Genomic DNA, 26,688 nt, shown 5'->3' with positions numbered 1-26,688 from the left:
TGTCTCCTGCGACCGAGAATGGAGGGATTTTCATCGTTTCCATTGTTGGTTTTTCGGTCACTGAAAGGCATCCGGGGTGGTTGGGGAGGAAGAGGGGAGACTGTCCTGAAAGGGGGTGGGTGGTGTCGTGTACAGAGGCATGTCCTGAAGAAGGACAGCTTTTATAGAGGCTAGCAGCTGCTACCGCCACTGTCACCGCATGTGCATAGCGCAGAAAATATTCCACTAGAACGCAAGCCAAACGAGCGAACGCCATCGTGTATATAGAAACGGGTACAGGAGTCGTCGTCTACAAAAGGGGGTTAAATGGTGTGAAGTGGTTGAGAAGGGAAATCATAAAATATGAACAACTTCATTTTTTTCTCCCCTATTTGTGCTGCACCCCTCTCTAAGCGCAGCTGGCACTCGACCCTTTTTTGCTCGTCATTGGCTGTGAGTGGTGTGTGTGTGCTGTAAGCCCCGCCTACTAAAGACGTTTCCATAGCAACAGTGAAGTATATAAGAGGGGTTGGTATATACACCACAAATGTAAACAAAACCAGTTTGGGTGGAAGTGAAATGGCACCAGTGGTGCACATCAGCAGGCGAACCTTAGAGTAAAAGAGACTGCTAGGGTGCTTTTGGTGCCGCGTGCGGAAATCTGTGGTGAAAAAGAAATGAAAACGGTCATCTCTCGGCGCACAGCCCGGTTCGTCGAATTCATTCAATTTTTATTCTTTGACAGACGCAGACTCGAACGCACGCACGTCCACGCGCGTCCCGAACGATCTTCAACGTGTCCTCTCGAAATCGAACGTGTACGGTAAAGAAAAAGCGACCGGCAACCGGAGTTCCTCGGGATGATGTTGAAGGTTATCCGTTCGTAGTGATTGTGTGTGTTTTTAGTGAAGTTTTCGGTGTATTTTATCAACACGCACGCATCATTCGGGAAGGATTTTATCGATGCAATCGTTTGCTTTTTGTCGATTGGTTACTGTTGTGTTTTAGTGAGTTGAGCTACTAGCAGCCATTCATGATTCTATTCATGATTTGTGGTGAAAAGAAGTGCAGTTTTGCAGTTACGGTTTAGTGATAGTTTAGCAAAATCGTGACAGCTATTGCAAAGGAAAACAAATCACCCATACACATACACGCCGTCGATCGAAGTGTAGTGTCATTTCCAACGTCAAATTACGTATCAAATGAGGTCAACTATGTCAGATGATGGTAGTTGCCACCGATTGCCTTCACAGTGTGCGCTGTTCATCAATTGCTAGTGGTGATGTGTGACGACAAGCCTAACAGTGTGCAAAACATTCTGTTCTAACGAACCACCAACGGAAAGGCGTGGATAATAAGAGTAATCAGCGCAAACCACGAATAACGAACCCCCTTTTGGTACGATTTTGAATTCGTCTAGTGCAAAGTGTGTCTCTGGTAACTTTGGTGGTGTAGTTCGGTGCAAATCTTCATGCTAAAATCGTCAGGAATGACTGTAACTCCGGTACGAATGGCGATGACCAGCCCGACGGTGCCCATGCAGCAGAAAACGAACTCTCGGATTAGCAATTTCAGCGTCGCGTCGCTGCTGGCGGACACGCGGCCCAAAACGCCCAACGCGCACCATGCCATCATCACCTCCAGCAGCACCACTACGACCACCCCCACGCCCACACTCACCCCCCACAGTCCACTGATGGTGCATGGTCCCCACGGTATGCTGCACCAGTCGGTGACGATGACGACGACGGCACTACCCGGTGCGTCACCGTCCGGCGACCTGCTGCCAGCGAATCTGTCCTCCCACACGACCAGTTCCTCCTCGCCGCGATCCCAGCACGATGGCAGCTCGCTGAAAAACGTCGACGCGGATCGGGCCGACACACCGCACAGCCTGCTCGAATCGGACGATTACGACTCGAACCACGACGAGGAGGAAGACTCGATCGTGGACATCGAGGATATGGACCACGAGCTGAGCGAAAGCGGTTCCCAGCCGGGTCGCAAAGGCAGCGGCTCACCGGGATCGCCATCAACGATGGGGATGCCGCACGGATCACCACCGGCTGCCGCCCTAGCAGCAGCGGCCGGTCACGTCCCAATCCGACCCACACCGTTCAGTGCCCTGGCAGCGGCAGCAGCGGCCTGGGGTGGCATGAGCGGTGGTGTACCGTGGCCTGGTGCCCGACAGATGCCACCGTTCGGACCACCCGGCCTGTTCCCCGGACAGGGTTTCGGTGCCGGCCAGCTTGGTGGAGGTAAGTTTCGTGCGATAGCAATAAGTTAGCAATCGGTTCCGGCAACCGGCACCGGTTGTTTTGGTGGCGAGTTCTTTCGGAAGGTTAATCACATGCATCCCAAGTGTTTTCGCGTGTACCATTTTGGGGGTTTGGTTCCGGGGCGAATTAGAAATTAGGCGACCTGATTACACCGAGCGAGCGGCGGGCAAAGAACGCGTGGAGCACCAAGGTTCGGTGACAGCGGAAGGTGAAAGATTAATTTCGTTTAATCGTGCCTATAGTTAGTCGTGGTTGGCGTGTGTGTGTGTTTGTTTGCTATGTAGCGCATGGTTGGAGTTATGTTTGCGCCTATAAAATCCAGCCAAGGTGGAAGGTTAATTGTGGCGCCGAATTTCTGTTCCAACTGCTGACAGATTTTCGGTGTCGCTGTGCGCATTGCGGTGATCCGCTGGACTTAGGGCGCTTGGGAAGTTATCAATGCATTGATAATTTGGAAGTTCGATGTTCTATTTCGTTCCTAGCGCTTCGAACAACAGACGGACACGTGTAGTTTGTGTAACGAAATCTTCCATCACTTGACACCCAAGAGTTCAAAGAATTCCCAGTAAGCAAATATTGATCTTACGAGCGGCACCGGAAAGAAAGAAGAAAGAACCCCGAAGCCGAACAATGTGCGTTGACGAAAAGGTCAACCTAATCGATCCGGTCATGTTTCGCTTTTTGTGCTTACTCATTTTATTTGATTCGGTGCGTTTTCGGCCGCCAACTCCTTAGCACCCTGTTGTGGTACAATGGCACTAATGTGGAAATAGGCGGCAAAGCGCGTATGTGTTTTGTTTTGTTCTTGGACTATTCCTGCCATCCATTACAAGCAGTATTTGTGTAATAAAGTTTTCCCAGTGTCTTGTTCAAATTTTCCGAAGCAAACGCATAGCATCGTTGGATAATCGAAACGGAAAGGATGAATCGAAACCGGGGCACTAAAATGAAATCGATACAGCACTGGTCGGATGCGCTGGGACCTCAAAACCCGGCACGGTGGGCTGCCTACAAATTAGAAACATTTAACTCATTCCTCGATGCGTGCTGGTGAATGGGAGAAACAAAAGAGGAAACAAGATAAGATGGGACACGACCGAACCATACACCCTGCGATTGAGTTGGTTGATGAGCGAAACGCTAATAGGAATTGAAATGAATGAAACGAAGGCAATATTTGAGAGCCTGGTAACTTTGGCCGGCCGTGGTTTGTGCCGAGGAAGAAAGAAGAGTCGAAAAAGCTGACGAAAAGTCACACATGCGTGTGGTTAGACGGTGGAAGACGGCCGCGATTTGGTTAGCGATTTGAAATGAATCCGACCTGACGCTGGATGCTGAAAACGTTGGCAAGTGTCACCCGTTTCCGACGGCAAAAACCGGTGAACATATGGCGAAATGGTGCGGTTGGTTTGGTTTAAATTAGTAAGACAAGGCGTTTTGTGTGTCAAAAGCAAAATCACATCGGGACTATTTGATGCTGAAGGATCTTTCGTTTTTTTTTTTGGTTTTGGTTAAAGCAAAACACAAAACGCTGTCCGATTGTCACGTTGCGTACGTGGATAATTACACGCCTGATATTTCGCACATGTGTGTGCCAATGAAAGACTTATGGGTTGAGTTTGTTGACGTAGCAGAAACTGAAGCAGAAAAAAACTAACGTCAAATTAGACATCCATTTAGGTCGGGAATGATCTCAGGGAACATAAAAAATGAAATTTTATACAATTTTCAATGCTTTTATCCTGGCACTGGGACGCATACTTTCCTAATGAAGCAGCACGGTCGTTCACTGCGGGGAATGCGATAATGGCAAGCACGACAAGGAAGCCTAGCTAATTCGATTCTGCGATCGCGTTTCTAGTGCGCTTCCATCGGTGGCACAACACTAATCGCAATAAATCATCGATCGGGTGAACGAGAGCAACGAACGAGATCTTCGAAAAAATGTCTAATAAACGGATGGTAGACGCAACGAAATATCGAAGGCGAAGGCGTCGGCATCGGATAAACGTCATCGCAGCGCAGATGACAAACGAGCGGTCGGGAAAGATATAAACATATTTTATCCGGGTCACCAAGCGGGTTGCTCTTACCCCCGAAGTCCCCGAGCGGGCGCACATGCAGCAGGGACGGAGAATTTCGGAAGGAATGTTTTGAGTTCTGCGCCGTTCTTCCAAACGCCTTTCGCTCAGTTTTTCGTGTCGTGGAAGGTTTTTTTCGTTCTTCCTTTTAATCACGGCCCTTTTCGGCCGGCTATCACTTTGTCCACTTCCTGGAACCTGACCGAGACCTGAGCATCTTCGGTGTTTTTTTTACTACGGCTCTCTCTCTCTCTCTCTCTTGCTCCCTTTCTCTCGGCCCATTCGATCGTACGCCTCTTATAATGTCTTACGGGTCTTGCCTATGCCGACCCGATCAATCCCTCCCGAACGGAGGCAAGAAAACAATTAATTAGGCTCGGTTTCGGGGTTGTTGCGATGGGTGTTTTTTAAACTGCTTCTGGTAGCCTTCTGGGTCGATCGGTTCCTCTGCAAGGGCAGAAGCATAGGCGGGAGGTACACCGATAAGAAAGATTAATTAATAGATTTCAGATACATCTCGCCTGCCGCGGGAGAGGGAGAAAGATCGTACGATGATGATGATCGCACCCAGAAGCAACCCTTGGTCTGCTGCGGAAGATCGGACCAACAAATCGGAACAGAATCAAAGTAGTGCAGTTTAGTAGGAATCGTTTTCGTGGGAAAAACAAACGATTACCGGGTTCCTAGCACGACACAGCAGGGGCAAAGAGAAATGGAGTATAAAACAAAAAACCGACGTCGACGACAACACAAGAAAGGCAATTTGAGGGACGTCTTCATGACTTTATTTTCATCTCATGATGATCGTGGAGAGATGCGGTGTGTCCGCGCCTGTTCGGCAGTTGGGTTCGATTCGTCAGCTAAAGATGAAGCTTGCCTTCCTTGTACTCCCCGCCACCAACTTCACCTCCGCCGCCTGCCACCAACACCCTGAAGGAGGAAGCTGAAACAGGAAGTGAAACCGGTGTCCCGGTGATGGCCGGTTAATTAACTTGTAATTAGTTTACACACCGGGTTAGTTTTTGTGTGTTGTCGTTTCGTTATGTGTGTTGTTTTTATTGTTGTTGTGTTCTCGTTGTACTATTTTTTGTTTGATGCTTGCGTGTTTGTGTGCGAGCAGCGATCGCAAAGATCTAGCAAAGCTGTTTTTGTTTGATGTTCTTGTAGCACTCAGCCCACTTCCAAAGCTCCATGCCATAGAAATGGTTGTCCCAAGAAACAGGAAGCCAGGAAAATCATCAACGAAACGATGGAAGTAGATGAAATGAGCTAAAATGTATCTAGCCGTGTGTATTATCATAATTTCACCGTTTAAATTCTATAATTTAATTAAACTAGACTCCCCGGGGCGTGTAGGGTCGCGATCGAGACCGTAATCGGAGGCTTTTTCGTAGCTTCTATCGATCGCTACTTCCATCTGGTCTCATTGTTTCCTTTTTCTTTGGAAGTTCTGCAGTAACACTGTCCGGCTTCTCATCTCTCCCTTTCTCTCCACTGGATTTTTCCTTGGAGCACCATTTTGTGATCGTGTCAAGATCGACGGATTATTTCGTGGCTTAGGATTAGGGTTGTTGTAGTTTGTTTATTTTTCTCCTTTCTCGGCGTCCGCCACTCACGTCGTCACGTCGTCACTGGTAGCTGACGGTGCCGTTTGCTGGAGTGTGTAATTAGTCCGGGAGAATTTTTCACCCTCTAGCCGTTGCTGTCGTGCGTCCCATACCGAGGGTGTTTTGTGAATTAAATTTGGACAACACATTGACGCCATCTTTCATTTCTTGCGAGTTTTTCAATTTGAACAGCATTTGACGATGCTGTTTTTGCTGCAGGTACTCGTGCGTGCTGGTGCTTCTTCTGCTTTGCTCCATCCGACTCTGTTTTCGTTCTCGTTTAGTTTCGTTTTGTTTCATTTCACCTACATCGGTGTGCCATTGTCCAAGCAGTCGGAACGTTGCGCGCAAATTAAGTCATTAGGGAAACAAGGCAGCGCGATCTAACTGCTGGAAGCAAAAACAGCCCCCTCCTCGCCCATCCCGGTTCGCTCTGCCGACCACGCCGATGTTCCGGTGGGAGCTTACGAGCGGTTGGGCGCTGAAAGGCCTATCGGACTATGGAGCAGCTGGAAATTTGCTGCCAGAGGTTTCTTGCAGCGGAGCTAGTTCGTGCTTGTGTGTGCGGGACTAAGGGGTGGTGAAAATTTGATAAGTGTTTTAATTAGCTCGTGTGGCGCCTTTTTGATATATTTTTATGTCAACTGTTGTTCCGTTCGTTGGTTTGGGTACTGGACGAAAGAAATTAACGCATGCTCACTTTTTACACACAACAACACAGCGCCTGACGTGAAATTAATTCGCATTTGTTTATTTTTGCTGCTTTGCTGCTGGAGGCACTCTGGTAGCATAATTTTAAATTTTGTTTAGAAGAAAAGTATTTAAAGTGCTTCGTTTGATAACAAATAGCAGCAGTTGAACGGGAACAGTTGGGGACACCAAGGGCAGGGAACGGCTGGGAATTAATTTAAAATATATTTTACAAAAAAAAAACAGCCTGCAACTCTACCCAAAGATTCAAACCTAACCGTTTGTTTTATGGTAGTTGTTGTCCCTATTCATTTGCTCGCCATAAAATTTCATCAAGAATACAAATTAGCAACAGCGCTTTGCAAAGTAAATTTACAATCGGTATGAATTAGGTAAAGTTTTTGGTAAGCGGTGATATCTAAGACCTAAGCAAGAAGCACGAATTGTACATAGGTGGTGCAACGCATAAACGTTTGTTTCTTTTTTCTACAACCATCCCACACACTGGATATTGATGCATTCATCATTGTAGGTGCTAACAGCTTTGTCATAAAGCGGAATTCACCTTCACGATTTGCACCTATCCCAAGAACCAAGAGAAAAAGACGACAAATCTTTGCTTGCGCAGGTTGGCAAGAACTCCGAGCTACGAGAAGTACGGGATACGAGTGGTGGCCAAAATCGAATGAAACTTCAGACGACATGTCGTGATTATCTGCAATCAGCAACTACTACTGGAGTTTTGTGCGCAACCTTTCCCAATGCCACCGTGTGGATATGCTTGCTGCTATAAAGCTCGCTCCGCTCGATGCACAGTAGCTACCGAAAGCGACTGCGAAAACGGAAAAATTATATTTTTCAGCACTGCGTCGTTTTGCTGGCACGATGCACGCCGGTTGCAGACGGTTTTTAAAACAAATTAAAACATTTTTATAGTGTGCTCTGTTCCATTCCACGTCGTGTGCTGCACCGTGTTTGCTTGAAGGCGAGCTGTGAGAAGAATGTAACCGAACGAGCGAATGAGCGAGAGGACGGAAGATAATCGAGTGTAAAGCTGCACTCAGCTGCAACCTGGGCTCCCTAAAACGTCCGATCGCTAATGAGTCTTGAGAGATCGCATAACATCACCTCGTCCGGGGTCCGGCTTGAAAAACTGGAAACCTCCTTCCCAGTCTCCAACAAACCCGGCCAGCAGAGGCTCACCACCGGGAGCGTCCGGGTGAGTTGTGTAGAGGCCTTAATTCGCGGCTTCCACAGCTTGTGCATTTTATTATCCCACCTCCTTTCTTCGAGCATTTCGGGCGAAATGGGTGTTAATGTGGTGGATCCACTCGATGCCCCTTGGCGGATCTACGCCACTCCTGGTCTCCCTTCCCGAGGGCCAAATTAAGAGCCCGCGGGGGCAGTGAAATTACAATAACAAATAAATTAACAACAATACTTTTCCATGTTCGCTTTTATTATAAACAAGTATCAAATTAATGTAATAATAATTTTAAATCACTTCCCCGCGTTCAGCATTCCCCCGTGCGCGATGCGTTGCGACCATCGACAGCGAATGAATTAGCACCGGAAGACGCTTGGTTGGACATGGGCCGCAAGTACGGAAGCGAGTCCTAAAGGGAGTTGGGGGAGGCAAGGTTTGATAATAGATTCTCAACACGCAAACCCAACGAAGGACCATTTCACTTAAAGCAGTTTGTTCGGCTCTCCTGTGTACAGTAGTTAGGCTTTTTTTGTTGTTAATTCGCTTGGCCCGGTGAGCTGTTTTATTATTTATTGTAATTTCCACTAATTAATATTAATTTCTACAGCAAATCAACAAAACTAGGAATGGAAAATAAAAGCGACTAACTGCGGCGTGGCCGTGGTTTGATCCATTTGGGCTTTTCGTTTCAATTTCCTTATTTGAACGAACGCCCAGATTGTGTGAGCTTTTTCGCTGTTTCAATTATCTTTGAACTAAAAGGCCTTATTTGGAAAATGGAAGCGTTGGAACTCTACTCTGGGTGAGGAAAAATTGTTCTTCTCGCTAATGCAAGATGTACGCTAGCAAGTAGATGGCTGGCCAACCACCGTAAGCAACACTTAGCTACGCATTAATTGTAATCAATATTAATGAAGATGTAGCTGGAAATCTAACCCAACGAAGTCTGCTCTGGTCCTGGTAAAGCTTGCAAGTTTATATGACTTCTCGCCCGTTTGAGGCACTATCGCTTTTCGGACATGCTGAAACATTTCTATTAACGTTCCGAAGGTCAACGATAGCACCAGCGCCAAGACCTCCGCTGCCAGCAGTGACGATCGATCGTTTCGCTCGCCCGTTCGACCGGTCTTGTCGAGCGCTAGCAAGTCCTCTTGGTGGAATAGTCGTGGCGATGCATTTGAAAATAATTTACAACGCCATTGTTTCGGTGGCTTCCCCTATCGAACCGGCCACCATTGCAAAAGTGAATACGGTGAAATGGTTTATGATTTGATTGTAAACGATCCTTGACCGCCGTGAGCCGTTGTGAGTCGCTGCGTGTGTTTGTGTGCATATGATGATCCGGCCGAACGGTGCAAAACGGTGCAAGCCAATCGATTGAGATTGCAAATTTTTAAAAAGAATACAAAACTTTTCTCTGGGAGCTTTACTTCGGGGGGATGTTTTGGAGTCGTCGCAGCTCCCTCCCGAAGGTGGTCATAAAAGAGAGGTTATGGATATACACTATTGTTCGTGTTGTGTAGTTTTTTTTATATGTGTGTCGCGTAAAGCTCGGAAAGCAGGGGCTTTGGGGAGAAGTGTTTCGAGGTTCCAGAAGACCATGACGAGGACCCATGGACATCGGGTTGGATTGGAAGAATTTGAAATGCAAATCCATCGTGGAAACGAGTGATTTCCGCGAACAAATTCCCGAAGTCGAACAGGGGAAGGAAGTCGGAAAGTTGGGCGTTTTTGTTTTTGCTGCTGTTATTGCCAGCCCCGGTCAGTCGTCTCTATCGCGTGGCTTTATCCTGGAGCCAGGATTGTTTTGGGTGTTTTGGATTGGGAGAACGAATAACTTCGCTGTAGTTACCGATTTGCTGAGGCATAGGCATGTAGAAATTGGATTATGTAAAGCGGTAGTCGGTGTGGGTTGAAAAATGTACTACCGACCCCGGTTGGGCTACCGATTTCCTGTTCAACATTTTAAATGACTTAATTTGTCCCGATGGTAAAACACGCCTTGCCTCGAGATGTCTCGTAGTACCGTTCGGCACATGTACCACGCCGTAGTACGGTCGCTAATTCATTCAATAATAATGTAGCCGTTTTTACGAGCACATTTTCCTTGCTTGCTAACGTGTTCGACCGTCTCGAGCAGAGCTTGTGTTTTGGAATGGCTATATGGAGTAAGAATTTTATTGGAGGATGTATGAGCAAGAAAACGGAAAATGAGGTTTTTTTTCGTTCCCGTTGGCTTGTTTGCTGCCTGCAGCTGCAAAATTCAAATTTTTGACACATTTGTGTTTGCTAGGCGCGCACACTTTCGGCGACGTCTGATGCGGCCAGTTATCGGGGAGTTGCGTTTACTAATGGAAACGATCTGCAGAACAATTCTAAGAATGCTACATCCGTTGATGCGGCGTTGATGGCACTGTTTCGGGGACGCCAATTCCTCGAACACGCTGCGGGCAATTGAGTGCTGCCAAATGAGTCTAAAAATGCAAGCGAATCGTGGGCACAAAATGCAATTTTCCTCAAAACAATTAAACACCATCGAGCTGTGGTGCGATGTCAGAGTGGCAGTAACATAACATTGGGGTCATATCCCGCGGGGCAACGGGTGGGTTTGCCGGTATGCCATAAAATGACAACCATCATTAGGAACGCACCCGAAGCCCAGTGTAAATGAGATGAATAAATTTCAATCCATAACGACACTGGTCTGTAGGACGTATGCAAGAGATGCTCCTGAACCCTTACAGTGATAGTGATGAATGGGGACGGAATAAAGCTTAAGTATCTAAAGAAAGGGTTCTTTTCCATTACTTCTAGCCATATGGTACAGATTAATGAGACGAATGAATGTTGAGGTAAAAGGCTAACAGAACAACGTTATATGTGGTTCGAGGGTGCTCCTTTAAGGGTTATCCTGGCCGGGTGACGTTGAGTGCGTTGTTCCCCAAATGTTCCAACACAAACTCCCCGATGCCTAGCGGTACGGGCCATGTTGCGCCCCTGTCTGAATGGCAACGATACCGGACGGCAAGAAATTGGTGAGCGGCGGGCAAAGGTAAGGAGGCGCATGTCGAAACGATATTTGCGCGCATCCGACGTTGCTAATGAAGCTGTTAATTTAGATTTGTTTTATGTAACGGCGAATTTGGCGCGCACACCGCGAACGCACCGTGCATATCTCATCGTGATTCGTGGCCGCCGTGTAAAGCTGCGCGCCGTTTGGCCGTACCGGTAAAGGTACACCGTGCTCGGTGATGATTTGAAAATTAATTTCTTTCCCATTCCCTGTGGCCCCGCTGGGTGTGTGTGTGTGTGTGTGTCTGTGTGTGAGCGTTTTTGTGTGGGACCCCGTCCCATCCCGCCGAAAATTGGCCGCTTTTCACACGCAGGTGCTATAGGCCAGAAGGAACCAGGCAAGCAAGCACGTCGATATTATTTGTTTAGTGCTGTTGTGTTTCGTCGCTTTGGTTGTTGTGGGGATTTTTTTGGTGTTTTGTTGGTCAGTTCCAGCACATCGGTTTTTGTGATGGTGGTGGGCGATGGATGGAATTACAAAACTAGCATTTACCGGGTCGGATAAGAATCTTTACTGTTGCTGGTACGTCGCTGCGGCGTGTTGGATCTTGGTAATTATCAGTCGGTAGCGTTTTGGGTGATAAAATCGGATGAGGCCGAAATGAAATATTTATGTTTTGTGCGTACGGAGCAAAAACGGAACGCGTTTGTTTCTACTAATCTAGAGATTTTAGTCGGTAACCTTATTTTTTCTATGAATTTTTAGGTGGGCAACTAAGTAGGATAGTTCTATCGGATGTTTTGTGTTATTCGAAAATATTATATTGTTATATTTTCGATCGCGACTAGTGGATGTTTTCCCTACTTTTGGTAAATCCTGAACTTCGAAAAATGGCCTCGCCTTTTGAAACAATTTCAGAATCAATCAATTCTTCGAAGTTCTGATATAAGGTAATTTGCAGCCAGTGTATTAGAGTTGCTTTTGGAGCCTATGAATTATTTTTTCCTTCCTTTGTCAATTATATTTGAACTGTAGGATTCGAGAGAGCCTGGTGACTTTATCAGCATCTCTGTACACATTCACCAACCGTGTACGGGTTTGCTCATTTTAAAAAGCTTCCCGCATGTTTAAGAAGAATGCTTGATACAGTTAAGCATTCTGCATTCAATAAGGAATTTCCTAAAACATTGGACTACTTGGTCCAACCTCACTGATTCTTATTGTGTCGTTATTTTCAAACGGATATACTTTCATTTGCTCGGTCTCGTTCCGGAGTCGAGTGTGGCGTTCCGGAAACTGGTGCAGTGTTGATTATTTGAAAAGTTAATAACTATATTACTTCCGTTACAACGACACCTAATCGAGCGTGATTGAGACGCACACGCCCTAAAGCGTAATCAATCCGTTGATGATGATGATGATGGTTGTGCGGAGCTAGGGGAACGATGCGAGTTAGTATCTTCCTCCGTGTCGCGAACGGCAGCAGAAAAAGAGTCATATGGAAACCAGACTCTGGGGGCAGTTGTTGGACACCCAGACGACTGATAGGCTAGAGACAGTGGGACCAGCGTCGTTCAACACGCGGACAACAATTGTAGACCGGAACTAGAATTTAAATAAATTAATAATAACTCTCTCTCTCTCTCTCTCTCTCTCTCTCTCTCTGACTCTCTTGTCCGACCCGGTCTGGGTGTTTTGGGTGACAATGGGCCGTTCGAGATCGTTGCAATCTCTTTGGGGGGATCGACCTCACCGCGTGTTTTGGACGAGGAATGGAAATTTATTTCAATCATTTTCTATTTCCCGTTGTTTGAAGCGGTCCAGAAGAAAAAGGATGTGAAAGAGAATAAGGCAAGGAGAGAAATTTCTCCATTGCTCGACCACATCCCTTTAGTGTTGGTGGTGACGATGATGATGATGGTGGTTATGTGAAGATTTACAATATAACGAGGATTAACGCTTCCCTCCTCCGGATAGCCATCCGTAGCTGTCCGATCACGGGCTGGGCGCGGGTTTGTTTGAATAATTTGTGCTCAACAATCGCTGCATGGTGATGCTGTTGCGGCATCGTGTTTTTTTTTTTCGAGTGCTCGCTCGAGTACGCAAATTTGCGTGTCAATCGCTAATTTTGGCAATAAATTTTAATCGGTCACATAATCCGGCCCAATTAATAACGCCTTCCGTTCGGTCGGAGTGTCGTTTTTTGAAAGCGATTCCGGCCGATTAAGATACTACGATCACAACCGACCACGGAGCAGGGACTGGACGATTTGAAGAAACGAGGGCGCGAAAACCTTCAATGTGTAGCCAAAAACAAACTGAATACACGTACACAACAACAGCAGGAAAAAAATACCGGAACTCTTAAAAAGAGAGACATAAAAAACCGAAATTCACTGCACGAATGCATCGAATCAATCCGGCAGACAAGTGCAAAGCAGCGATAATTACTGTTGCCGCTCTCAGCGGATGAGTATGCAGCTGAACCATCGGAAACTGTGTCCTTATCTAATCTTAAACGGACCCCCGTGACAAGGATGATGTGAATGGTGGAAGGTCGCAAGGTTCCTAAAAAAGTCGGTCCCAAAACAAAAAAAACAGATCCTCGTCCCACACGAGAGCACTTAAGGGACGTGGTGGTCAGCTGTTGGCTGATGGTTTTCCTCCATGACCGGTGGCATTGGCGCGCGCAAAATGTGACATTTGCGATAAGCACGGTTCTTGCGTGCGTTCAGACTCCCGGCCACTTGCCAAGGCCGATCGAGCGTAGGGAAAGCAAAACGCCGGGGACGAGAAATAAATTACGCGCTTATAAGTTATATATAGTCATTAAAATGGTTTATCACAGGTGTAATTGATTTAATTAGTCCATTAACGTTGGGCAGCTCCTGCGTGGCCTGTATGCATCCCCATTGCAGGGCGCTGCTAGGTTTGATCGAATCGAATTTATTGCGATTGTTTTTCTCACAATTGACCGCTTCAAGGCAGGACTCGCTAGTTAGCCAAACGGGTAAATGTTAGGGAACGTTTTCTTTTCTTTATTGTGTTACATAAACGTCATGTCGTTCAATGTTTATGATTTTCCTTTTCTCCCATTTCGCCTTTGCAACGTTTGCATGTCACCGCGCCAGTAAAGGCACAGGAATTACAACCAACTCCACTCGTACTCGAGGGCACGAGATCTAGAGTTTGGTACGGTAGGAGAAAAAATTAAAAATTCATTTCACAAAACTGCTGACAGCAGAAGGCAACGGCAAAGGCGCGTTTCATTTTAGCGCGCTTCGGCCAGTTCAACCCAATTAGTGCTTGTATGCAAATGGTGGCTAATTAATTGCAAAAATCTTCGTCGCCTTCCGACCGGCCAGTATCGGCAGTTTGCGAGTGTATGTGTGCGTGAGTCGTGCTGGTTGCTTTATTAAATGTCTTGCGTGTATGCAATCGTTCAAACATGCGCGTGATGAAAAGGCGAACAGAGAGATATTGTTTCTTTTCGCTTGAACTCCGATCGGGTACGAGAGCCGGCGAGAACTCAATGAAGGAAAGGGCTTGACAGAAATAGAACGTCACTTTTGACCTCTTTCGAGGTGCCACTGACGTAACTTCCGCTACGAAGCATCTGGTAGTGGTCGGAAGCTTAAGGGCCAAGACGGACGGCAAGGCCCGGTCCTTCAAAATTGGTTTCCATCGAAGGGCTGCCAAAGGGTGTAAAGGCCAATCGTTTCCGTTTAATTCAATTAGGTACCATAATTCTTTCCCTAAACGACGATTGGTGCTGAAAATGATGCCTCACCGAGGAATCGAGGACCCGAGGACCCCAGCCGGGGTGTTAATTAATCCTTTTTTCACCTCGATCGACAGCAGATAAAGCCGAGCGCCGTGACTCAGGCGCCTTCGAATCCTCAAATAATGTTTCATTTTAATGCCATCCGGGGTCACGTCGTCGCGCGGGTGCACCAAACTTTTGCTGGAACCGCTTCCTTGCTTTTATGGCAAACCGGCTGAAGCTGGTTGGCCAGATGACGGACGTCGATGAACCCTTTTTTCCGGGGAGTTGTTAGAGCCTTTTTTATGTGTTTTGCTTGCTGCCTTGTTTTATGCCGCTCTAATATGTGACCCCCGGATATGGGTGTCCCTTTATTGAAAGGCTTAGTTTCCTAAATTGGTGATGAAAAGCGGCCGAAAGATTGGGGGAGACAGTTTTATAATCTCACCAGAACATACAAAAAGGTTCAGCGATCAGGACTCTCGATGAAATCTTGTGGTTTGTGACAATTTTGAGACGAAGTCCTCATTCCCTCCGAAATGTTAAATCACAAAAGTTTCTGCCTGCCCATATCAGCAGTTTATGGCCTTTCTCTAATCATGCTGGCGTTTACCATTTAACGATAAAAGGATTTTATGTGTAGCACATATTTAAATCCAAAACAATGAAGATTTTTTATATCCCTTTTTAAGAAAAGATTTGTGTACCGAAGTCTGCTGTGGTGCAGAAGTGCTCAATAAAATTCAAATTAAAATGTACAAAATTTGCAAACCAATGATCGTCGTGTTGACAAAGAGAAAAAGAACGCCATTCCGACAATGCTGCCGCTCTAAACCCAAACCTGCATTCTGTTGATGAATTCGTTTGGGAAGCCTGTGCGGCCCGGGTGCTGCTGGTCGTAGCATTTAGCGCATTCCGATACGTCTGATTGAGCATTTGTTTTATTTCCTCACACTGTCGCGCTGCTGCTGCTGCGGCTGCGGTAACCCTGTGTTTTGCCCTTTAGCTATAAACATTTGGCAGAACGTTTGGTACCATTAGACAGGCAGATTCTTGCGCGGCGGAGGTTTGCGGCAGATTGAGCGGATTGCGTTTGGCCATTTTCCCATTTGTCCGAAGCGAGCGCTTCGGAGCGACATCAAAGGAAAGTTCGTGCGTCGTACTGCGTCGCACACCGGTTGGGGACAGAAATTCCTGGGGCTGTAGGAATCGCACGGCACGGAATCGGTAGCGTCTCTGCATCCCGAGCCGTATATCCCTCCAAACGTCAGTGCGTCTGATCTGCCGGTTCGCAGCTGATTTTGTGTTCGTATCAGCACGGTGTGATTTCTGGTACAACCAGTAACGGAAGTTGACCAAATATCGCCGAAGCAGTATCGGTAACAAACACCAAGGAACAATCCACAGTCAAAGGCAAGACAAGCTGGGAGGTAGTAGGGGCGAGTGATCTGGCTGCGACCAAGATTATCTTATTACCATTTGTCAAACCTGATGCGGGGAACGAGATTTTCAGCCGGTCTCGCGGTGTGGTTTGGCACGACAATCGGCGTGCTTTGCCTTGGAATAGCGAAACATGTGTGTGACAAAGCGTGTCGTTGGGGTTGGGGCTATGCACAGCGATCGCGATCGAAAGGTGGTTAGGTAGGCGGTGAGCGAGTGTGTGTGTTTGTGTGTCGGCGGGGAGATGGAATTCGTCACGGTGTATCCAATGTAGTGAAACGCGCAACAGCAAATTGATTTGATTGCAGTTAATGAATTGCTGGCCGTTTCACAAGCAAAGGTAGCAAGGGCTTGATGGGTCGGTGGCGATGATGGTGGCAAGCGGATAGCGTCAATGCTCATAAGAACATTAGCAATTTAGATAAGCGATGCATGATACGATGTTTTACCTAGACCGAAGACAGTGAACATAACTAATATTGGTTACTGTTTGTGCTTGATCTAGAAAGTCCAGGCATCAGGAATTTAGTGAGGAATTTTGACCGCGACTTGAGGACCTCCTAAATAAATTTAGTTCATTAGCCCAGGTAGACTCGCTCAAAGCTATTCTCATTGTGGGAACGGTATTCCAATGCCCTTTTCTGGGAAGGATCACCGCAGAAGGTGCAGATCGTTGCGAGTGTTTGCGATCAAGATTAGATCTTGTGTATAAGAATCCGCGATCAACGGATCGCACCCGGCACGGTAACAAGCAATTACTAATCGACGCTAATGGAATGCAAATTTTCCCACAACTGCCTACGTGGTCGTCTTCATCATAACACACCGCCACACTGCATCCAGGGCTGTACCGTGATGTCCGTATCGCGACGTGCTTTGTCGGGGAGAGAGAGGAGTCGATTACTGCGCAGGGAAAATGAAGGTGAAATAAAAATGCTACACAAACACCGAGCAAAAGCAATCGCATTTGAACCTGAACCCGAACTAATCGATTCGCTCTCTTGTGCAAAACAAATTAGTAAAAGCAAAGCACACAAGGTTTTGCTCGTACCTCGTCCTCCCGACACCCGCCGGCTGCTACCACACCACCCGTGAACCTTCGCCTCGTGCCCTTGGAATACCATCCACTGTGGGGGCCATTGGGCGGCAAACGGACGAAGGCAGCAATCGGTCGGTCAGTAAGGAGACTGCATTGCATTTGCAAATTGCAGGCGAGTTGTAGAACATCCAAACAACTACCACTGCAAGCCTGCAAGCAGAGTGCCAGCCAAAGTGCTCCTCATACGGGTACCTCTGTTTGTACCAGCGTTATTTACCCGTCGAACACGAAAGGAAACAGATAGGTACTGCGCCGAGGTAATCGAATGGACTCGCGGGGCTTCTCGGCACCGAACCGTACATTGGAGCGTGGCGGAAAAGGACAAACGAATGAAATTAATTTATTAAGCTGCAATTCACACGTCTTCGATACCATTACGAAACCAGTCCCAAACCGCGCATTGCGCAAAATGGTGCGAACGAGACGGCGCACAGTGCAAACAGCATCAGCAAGCAGGAGCACTACTGGTGTGCCCCATTCAATGTTTCGCTCCAGTGCGCTCGGCGAATCGATGCACACTGCTAGTTGGTGGTGCTATGTACGTATGTGCGGGCGAAAATTATCAGCTTGCGCTCGGGAACTGGGGTCAAACCTTTATTTACTGCTTCGCCACCTACAGGAGCAGTGGCACCAACACGGGACAGGACAATGCGAACTTCCGTGTCGGATGCAACCAACCGGAACGCGGTTTTTAACAGGAAGTGTCGGGAAAAGGAGTGGCGGGTGTGGGTTTTGTGTGTGTGTGTGTGTAAGAGTGTGTTTGGTTAGCTGGTGGAACAAGGCATGAAATATAGCCACGTTTTCCAAGCACGGTGACCGTAACGTCACATTACAAAGGTTGGGGTGTGGTCAGCAAAAAAAAAAAACTCGAGGAATCGGGAGCAATGTAGAGGACGTCCAAAGTGTAATGGTGGTTTATTAGCATGTTGTCTACGTGGGTCTACCGTATGTAACCAATTTGAATTGAAAAGTGTACTCGTAATATTGCCGCAGTTGGGTTTACTTTACAATGTCCTATGCGGTTGATCGGATGGCAGTACACAAATCCATGAATCTGTACTCTCCGGCAGCAAAACCTGCTGAGTTTGTGTGAGTGCGGATGTTGTCGCGAGCCCGGTAAGCCGATTCAATGGCGTCGATCGTCGTCAATTAACGCTGATTGAGGTTATAATTTAATGTGTCACTTACCCGCTGCCAACAGCTCCAGTGCAGCAGCCACTTGACTATTGTGCGCTCTCTTGACTTCGGTGCGCGTTCCTATCAATTAACTCCGCTGGATGGGGTTGGAGTTTCAGCGCGCACCAAGTCTGAGATTCGTTCTGTCTGCGCTGTGTGCATTCCGGCCGACGGTATCGATTGCTTGAATGTCTCTAATAGACTATTAGCTTCCTCTCGGGGAGACGAGCGAGTCACTTCAACCACCAGCTTCAGCTTCCGTGTTTCCGCTTGGTTCGTTTGCGTTTGTGTTGTCTTTTTGTTAAAAATAAACATATCGCTGTCACTGAGCACGGTGCCTGCCGGTGTTCGCTTTGTACTGCGGTACAAACGGAACAGAAGAATTTCTACCAGTTCTGCCACACGGTACACAGAAGCCACACTTGACTAATGAGACATTAGAGAAGTTCGACATGCATTTCGAAGGGGCGGCAATGTCTGAGTGACTCTATGCGAGGGGTGCCGTGTCTTTTGTCGAATACGTGTTAAAGACTTTTGCATCGTTTCCCCGGCCGCGCTGGAAGTAAATACCAGACATAACCTCGAATTCGATGTTCATAAAATACGTGAAAATTTAAAAATCGTTATAAATCTTTTTCCACTCTACACATCCATCCAGTGCGAGCATTACGCAGGAGTCGAAGTAAATGGTCTCTCAACAGCATACTCCTGGCAGTCGGAATAGGCCTCTGATATTTATTAGTATGACGATGGTCCGGGAGACCACATCTGTGTCGCGTGGTGTTTGTATTTTGCTAGCTGTCTTCGGCAACTTCATTAACTGTCACTTGAAATATTGTAATGTGTCTGTGGCGCATACACGCACCCGGCGGGAACTTTTCTCACGACGCTCGGGGCCGTGCACACGGAATGATGTACGAGATACATCACTTACGCGATGATGAGGGCATTTTATTTTCGATGTTCGAGCACATGTTATGGAGGGTGCATCCGTGGGTCGAATGTACAGCTGGCACGCGATTACGATGTAGTGTCGAACTGCTTTGATACACTCGGACGAGGGGCCAACCCTGCGCAAGGGTTGTTATGATTGAAAGACTCCCGGCTTTATGTTCCTGCCGGTTACTTGAGGTGTTTGACAGACTGTTCCCCATGGTGGCGCGAGGGCAAAAAAGTTCTCGGGTGATTGAATATTTGCATGTTAATCACGTGTAGTTGGAAGAGGTGTACGCAAAAAAAGGATGTTACTGATCAGATCGTTTGTTTCGCTTGTTTCTTCAACAGATAACGAACCGCCCCGCATCAAGTGCAACCTACGAAAGCACAAACCGAACCGGAAACCTCGCACTCCCTTCACCACCCAGCAGCTCCTGTCGCTCGAGAAGAAGTTCCGTGAAAAGCAATACCTGAGTATAGCGGAGCGGGCCGAGTTTAGTTCCTCGTTGAGGCTCACCGAAACGCAGGTGAAGATCTGGTTCCAGAACCGACGGGCCAAGGCGAAGCGGTTGCAGGAAGCGGAGCTTGAAAAGATCAAGATGGCGGCGCTAGGACGGGCACCGGGAGCCCAACTGTACATGGGCTACTTCCACCCGAGCTTAATGGGGGGTGCGATGCACCTAGGATAAGCCGGCAAGTTTGGCTCCGGACGCCAACCAACCAACAAACCAACAAACCAACAAAACCTACCAACCAATCAACCATTGTGAATATTAGCATTTAAGTGTCTATTGCTAAACGACTGTTGCATACTCCTAAGATAGTACTGCCCAAGTGTGAGGTTATGATTAGGTATTTATTTTAGTTCTCAACCCCCTAACTCGTCCAATTTCGAAGGCCCCGGAGATCGAAATTCCTCCGGTCTTCCTGCCAAAGTAAAGCAAATGCCTGCTCCTCCTCTTCCTCCTTATCTTCCTCCTTCAGTCTGCGTACGTTTCGCACCCAAGGCACAGACCCGTCCATAGGCGCCCTGGTAGGCGAGAAGAGTTTAATTTTATTTATTCACTGACGCGTTTTCCCGCTATTGGTATCATACCCCCAAAAAAACAGTCCCGCTTTACTTCCCAGCATCCACAGACAACAGTACCGCGTAGGTCTCGTCATAGTCAGTCAAGATTTTGTAAATATCAATCAGTTTCGGTGCGGTACGGTACGGCACGGTACTCTCAAGGGTGATGGTTGAGTGAGTGTGTTGGGCGTTGTGTTGGACCAAACAACACTCCGAGTGCCGCAAGACAAAAACGCTCTCAAAAATCGCCATTTGTAAATATTATCCCACGAAAAGCATTTGGCGTGCCAAGGGAGCGTGCGAAACGCTTTTCGGGCAATTTGCTCCCTTTCCTTCCCCTGTTGTTTGTGCACAGGGCGGATCCTGGCGATCCGGCCCCTCCGTTCCTTTTCTTTTCCTCACCCTGCACAGCATGCACAATGTAACGAATTCGGCTTCGGTGAACGCCGTTGGACAATACGGGTTCGAGCGTTTTCGATAGGAAGGCGTTCAATGGGGCAGGGAAAACCCTCAAGTGTGCACGGTTTTAATTTCTTAATTTTTTGTAAATAACAACCCCAAAATGTGAGACACACGAACGCAGAGGACGCGGGCCACGAAACGTTTGGAACGCCAACTAGTGAGGGGGGAGGTAGGAAAGAAAAGCTTAAAAAGGCAAACAGGAGAGAACGGAGCGAGAAGAGTGTTTCATGGAGATTTCGATCAGTGAGGAGTGTTGTGCGTCCATTCGATCGATTGATCAGGTGAATGAAGGTGTTGTATATAGTGTGGTAGTGGTGCGAGTAGGCATGCGGGAAAGGGGGCGACCACGGCTACGGCTACAAACGGCAGTAAGGCGTTTGTTTGAATGTGACAGCCTCCTCGCCATATGAGTTGCTAACAGGATAGGTGCCGTTTTTGAGGAGGTCTCCGATGTATGCGTGTCGTGTGCCGATCTCGATCATTACTTATCCAATTGCTGCCAAAGTTGTACAGAGGCCGGAGTGTGAGACGAAGAACCGAACGAAAACCCGCTCTTAAGTGGAAGGCAAACAAGGTTAATTTGAAGCCGCAGGCTAAACTCATAAACAATTGAATCAGGCACCAGCAATGGAAAATGGTTCAGGCAGGTCTGAGGGAGTGTGAAAGCAAGCAGTGTGTAGGGCAAAGCACAAGATAAACTTCGAGCTTGGAGGATTGTCTTCTTCGATCCACGCACTCACTCACCCAGTGACGTACTCGCATTAGTAAACCCCAGGGCGCTTGTGTAAAGATTCGATGAACGAAACGGCAATCTGTAATGAAGACGGACGGTGAGAAGTTTTTGTGTATTATGTTAACTGGTCGCTTCCCGAAGCCGAATGCAACACGTAGGAAAAAGGTAAGCAAAAAGCGATGCGTAAGCACGAATATCATTTGCAACAGTAAGTGCTAGTGTGTAAGGGTAGATACAAATATGCTGGTGATTTGAACACTGAGAATACTAAGAAAAGAACAGAAAAGAAAATATATACAATAAATAATGAAGAAACAAAAAAACGAAAACACTTTGTTGTGAATTGAAACATTTTCGAATATCACAGAAACTGCGTAAAGTATATTTATAAGTAAATCATGAGTAAGTATTTTGTTATTTTGTCTTATTTAGTGCTTATTTACTTATTCATCGTGCACTACAACCGCTTCGTGGTGTTGGCCTGGTGCAACAATCCTCAATACCGCTACGGTTTAGCGCCGTCGTCTGCCAATCCATTAACCCAGCCGTTCTGGCGGACGCTTCAACGCCATCATTCCATCTCAGTTTGGGCATATCATGCCTTCTCTGTACGAGTGGACGGCCGGACAGGACTTTTGGGGCTGGGTCGTCCGGAGCTTGGTGAGTCTTATTCGTTGCATGATGGTGAGATCACCGTACAGCTCGTCATTATAGCAAGTATTTCATTACCAAAGTATATTTTTATTTGTTACTATATCATGATAAGTCCTTTAGCTGAATGATTTATTTATTTATTTATTTATTTATTTATTTATTTATTAATTTATTTATTATAGCAATACGGCCAGGCCGTTCTTTATGAAGAAAAAAAAAATTTATTATTACGGCCAGACGCCGTATTGTCATAGCTGATGATTTGTTGGAATTCTAATTGAAAAGATGTTATACTTTTAGTTAGTTCAAATACATTAATAAATAATTAACAAAAAATAATTGTTTGAACGGCGCCATCTACAAATTTCTTTTAACGCTAAAATGGCCTCAACATGCTGTATTATTTATGTTACCATTATAAAAGGCTTCAAGCAATACCTCGCCGTTTCTACTGAAAAAAAAACTTCATGCTGTCGACTGTTGATAAAAATTGTATACTTGCATGCAACGAAAATTATTTTTACAATAATAAACGATCATAAAACATTTTCATATTTCTCCATAATCCGTCAGCCAGTGCCCGTTTTATTAATTGTTGGTTTACCGAACGGCCTTGTAAGGGATATTTGTTACATGAAGATTCTTCCGATTCTGTGAACTTTGAGTACATGGAAGGCTAAAGGATTTCCTTACAAAACTGCCTTTGAAAAAGTTATTTAATTAAACTGTGATATCATCACAACCTTCACATCTTAAAGCTTATAACTCGTAAGAAGATGAACATGAATGTAAGTTACTGCACAGGAAAAAATGAAGAGAAAATGAATTTTGCTGTTATCATTTCATGGGGGTTATATTTGGCAATGATTGTTTTTGTTGATTAAATAAAATACCCATCAATCGAATCTTTAAAAAGCATCAGCTCCATACTTTACCTATTGCAGACGGTCGATGATCAATCGAGAAATTCAGGCTGTGGTTCGTACGGTCGTCTCCAGTGTCGCTACTGTGCAGTGTTAATGGCGCTTAATTCGCAACGATTATCCACAATCAGCGGATTATTATATCCCGCCACGTTCAATTAATTCCATTCGACACTGGCGGCACGATCCGATCATAAATTTCCGCCACTGTTAATCGAATCCGGCATTCTAGTGGCAAACGGTGCATGAGAAAAAGAGAGAACGCGAGTGGTAGTGGCGACGCAAGTTAAAGCATAATATCCACGAGACGCTCAATCTACCGCTCATTACGAGGGTGGATGATTTGAATGATTGGCGAATTCATAAAGCGCAGCCGAAATATCGATTCTACCGCATGCCGGCAGCTTGATGGTTTTAGTGATTTCACCACGGGATGTCCGTTGTGCACGGTTCGAGGATGTTGCTTGGTATGGTATGAAAGGGGCGGTGCGGATCGATGGACATGGTTCGCTCGTTTTGGAAATGCAAGTTCTACAGTATATGCTCGAGCCAGCGAATGTAGCAACGACTGAGCCATTCGGGAAGACCCCCTGGTGATAGGAGTGTTCCGCATATAGCCCTTTAGAGCGGTCCCGGAGCGAATCCACACGATAAGACGTTACTAATGACATCCAGAGCAAGCGTGACGCTTGTGGCCACTCGACGCTGTTCTTCCACTTTGGCTGCTAGTGATAGCATTTAACCGGAGGACTGGTGAGGTTTCAGGAGGCAGGAAATGCATTCGAAGCGGGCAAGTGATGACCGTACAATGATTACCGCGTTGAAATAATAATAATCGAATCGGAAATAATTATGCGCTATAACACTGATCGCAACTAATCCCGCTTGACCGTTCTTCGTGCTGACTGTTCTTTTGAGCCAGAAAAATACTCAGTGATAAGAGTTTGATAGGATGATGATCAGTGGGGCATTAAGATTGGTGTCCTGCAGGCATGAATGAATAGTAGAGTTATGCTGTGGTTAATCGACTGCGAGATTGTGAGCAAACTAATTACAACTGTTGAAAGCTGAAATACGAAACAAAATAATAAAAAAAGTTAAAGGAGAATAAAAGTGTTGAAGCAATTGTATGAAATCAGTGTTGTGCTGTTATACGCTGATATCATCGTTCCTGTTTTTTATGAGAAAAAACCTTAAGATTTTTGGTGGTGGTTGTGGAACTAGTGTTCTTCTTTGCCTTGTACCGCACGGATTGCTCACGAGCACATTCCAGGTAGAGCATGAGTACGACTTCATCATCACATGCCTTAACCATTATATGGTTCAGGCTTTTTCTATCGTCAAGATCAGGTATCAGGCGCTGCAAGACATCAGCTCAGCTAGCTCGTGGTACATTTTCTCCCACCGCACGAAATCTACGAGTGCATTTGTGTGCATCGTGAGCATTGACTTCTTGATCACATGCGCTTGTAGAGTATATAGTAACTGGATAATCCAGAACTTTCGTTACTGAACAAATTTTTCAAAGTTATGATCATACTCCTCTTCCACTTTGATGGTGCTAATAACTTCGTTTATTGATGGTGTAAAGCTGTTATTTGTTGTCCTCTGCTTTCTGCTCCTGGTATGGTATCTTATGTACCAGTAGTATGCTTATGTAGGTTCAGATGTCTGGCAAAGTAGTAGCTTGGCAAACAGGATTTCTCTCTCCGCGTTGCAGATCTCAACAAACTCGGGAGTGAAAGTGTTTCGCGCCTCATTCAACATCCTGTTACTGCTGTTAAAGATAGATGTTGTATTAGCTGCTATATCAATTCTTCAAAACTAAACGCCAGCAACATAAACATTTATGCTTAGTTTTTGTAGGATGTCGTTCTGCGGGTGGTGTCTTCAGGCTGTCCTTCTTCTAGAACAAAACTCCACGTCTATTCTTTTAAACGGGTCTATCTTGAGCTTTGCGATGGGAAGATACTATAATTCGCTGTGGCTGCGCAGAGTTTCTTGTGCATATTAACCATAACTAGGAAAAGGTTTGATCTATGTTTTTTCAATCTTTAAGGACAGCGTGACCGTATTGCTTAAAATTAAGTGACAAAATACTGTACAATTCACGTTGGTTTTGAGATATTTTTTTCTCCTAGCCGTAAAAGGGTACCTTATTCAGGGTGGGTTCGGCCGATCCGTTGATTGTAATTCAGTCCTCAACATTCGTAGAAGTTTTGTTAGCGTGGTTCGGTATCGTGCGGGGACATCAAATCTCGTCAATACTTGGGGAATGTTCTTTTCGGTTTTTTTTTCATGGGTATGTAGATCCAGTGTTCTTCCATCACTTTACTGTGTCTACAGTTGTTAACCGTTGCAACACGTCCTTGCAAAAATGTAGTGTGTTCCTTTTTCAGGACATAAGATATTTCGCCTATGCCATACCAAACCCCTTTATCGTAGGAATCATTCATACATTCATTCATTCATAACACATAACACAAATAGCAGACAAACAGTGGGAATGGAATGAAAGAAAGGTACTAAAGTACTATACCATGCGCTCGGCAGAACTCAAAAATAGACCTCCAAAAGGCATCATCCTCGCAATGCGTTTTGCCTTTGGTTCCTTTGTATTTGAGTTGAAGGAGTTTTTTCGAGTTTATCTATTGTCCTTATAAAATTACGTAAGACATTTTCCGCTAATCTAAATTTTTATTGCCTTACAATGCAGTAAAATTGAGCTGTAAGTCCTGTTAGCCAACTGTCAGTTTCCCTGGAGGAAAAGCAAGAATTCTTTGAAGTTGTTTGTTGTTTGAGACGTAAGTTTATCCTTCGAGTGACTTCCATATTCAACTTGTATAACTTTATTAACACGGACTCTGCGTCAAAACGATAAAACTGCCAAAATAAGTCTATACTTAACCATCTGAACTCCTTTAATAGTTATGACGTTATTCAAGACATTCGTGTTGTGTGTACATTCCTGTTGTTCTTCTGTGATTTGAAATAATTATTTTCAGTGCTTACTACTATTTAAAACCAAAAACAATTCGAAATGGTTTAAGTAATAGCTAATACAAGCCTTAATGTTGCATGACAGATAAAGATATGGAAAGCAAGAGTATATGAATTATATGACAACACGACCTTTCTCGCTTTATTGCTGTGATCAAACATACTGATAACTGCAATAAAAGCACTGATGCATCTGTAATGAGTCGCACACGTTAGCGCTAGTGAGGCTGCGACGCTGTGTTGCTAAACTGCAACAATCTTAGCGGCAACGTATTTGCACGCGTAGCGTAAGAATGGTGGCGGGTATCGCACAAATCGTTCATTTCTCGGAATTAATTAAATCAAATTACCACACACACGCACACACAGAAACAGAACGTAGTCTACCTGCTTTTCCTGCTTCGGTCTCTCGGCTCATCGTCGAACAAGTGCGTGTAATAGCAATTACGGTTCGCGTAATGAGCAATAAAAACCTCATCTTTAAATCTCGTTTCGCTGATGCCCTGGCACGGGCTGCATGCGTTTCATGGGCCTGTGCAATGAGCTGTAATGCATGGACTTCAAATTGCATCAGTGT

General features: G+C 45.9%; 1 protein-coding gene across 1 annotated transcript; it reads left to right on the top strand.

Annotated features, from left to right (window-relative positions):
* Nucleotides 1-697: 697 nt before the first annotated feature.
* LOC118507546 (muscle segmentation homeobox) lies at nt 698-21,865 on the top strand. The gene is made up of 2 exons (XM_036046126.1): nt 698-2,237; nt 19,619-21,865. The coding sequence occupies exons 1-2, from the start codon at nt 1,451-1,453 to the stop codon at nt 19,957-19,959; spliced, it is 1,128 nt and encodes a 375-aa protein (XP_035902019.1). The 5' UTR covers nt 698-1,450; the 3' UTR covers nt 19,960-21,865.
* Nucleotides 21,866-26,688: the final 4,823 nt, after the last annotated feature.

This window comes from Anopheles stephensi, chromosome 2 (assembly GCF_013141755.1).
Source record: "Anopheles stephensi strain Indian chromosome 2, UCI_ANSTEP_V1.0, whole genome shotgun sequence".
NCBI lineage: Eukaryota > Metazoa > Arthropoda > Insecta > Diptera > Culicidae > Anopheles > Anopheles stephensi.
This window is presented reverse-complemented; position numbering and strand designations above follow the sequence as displayed.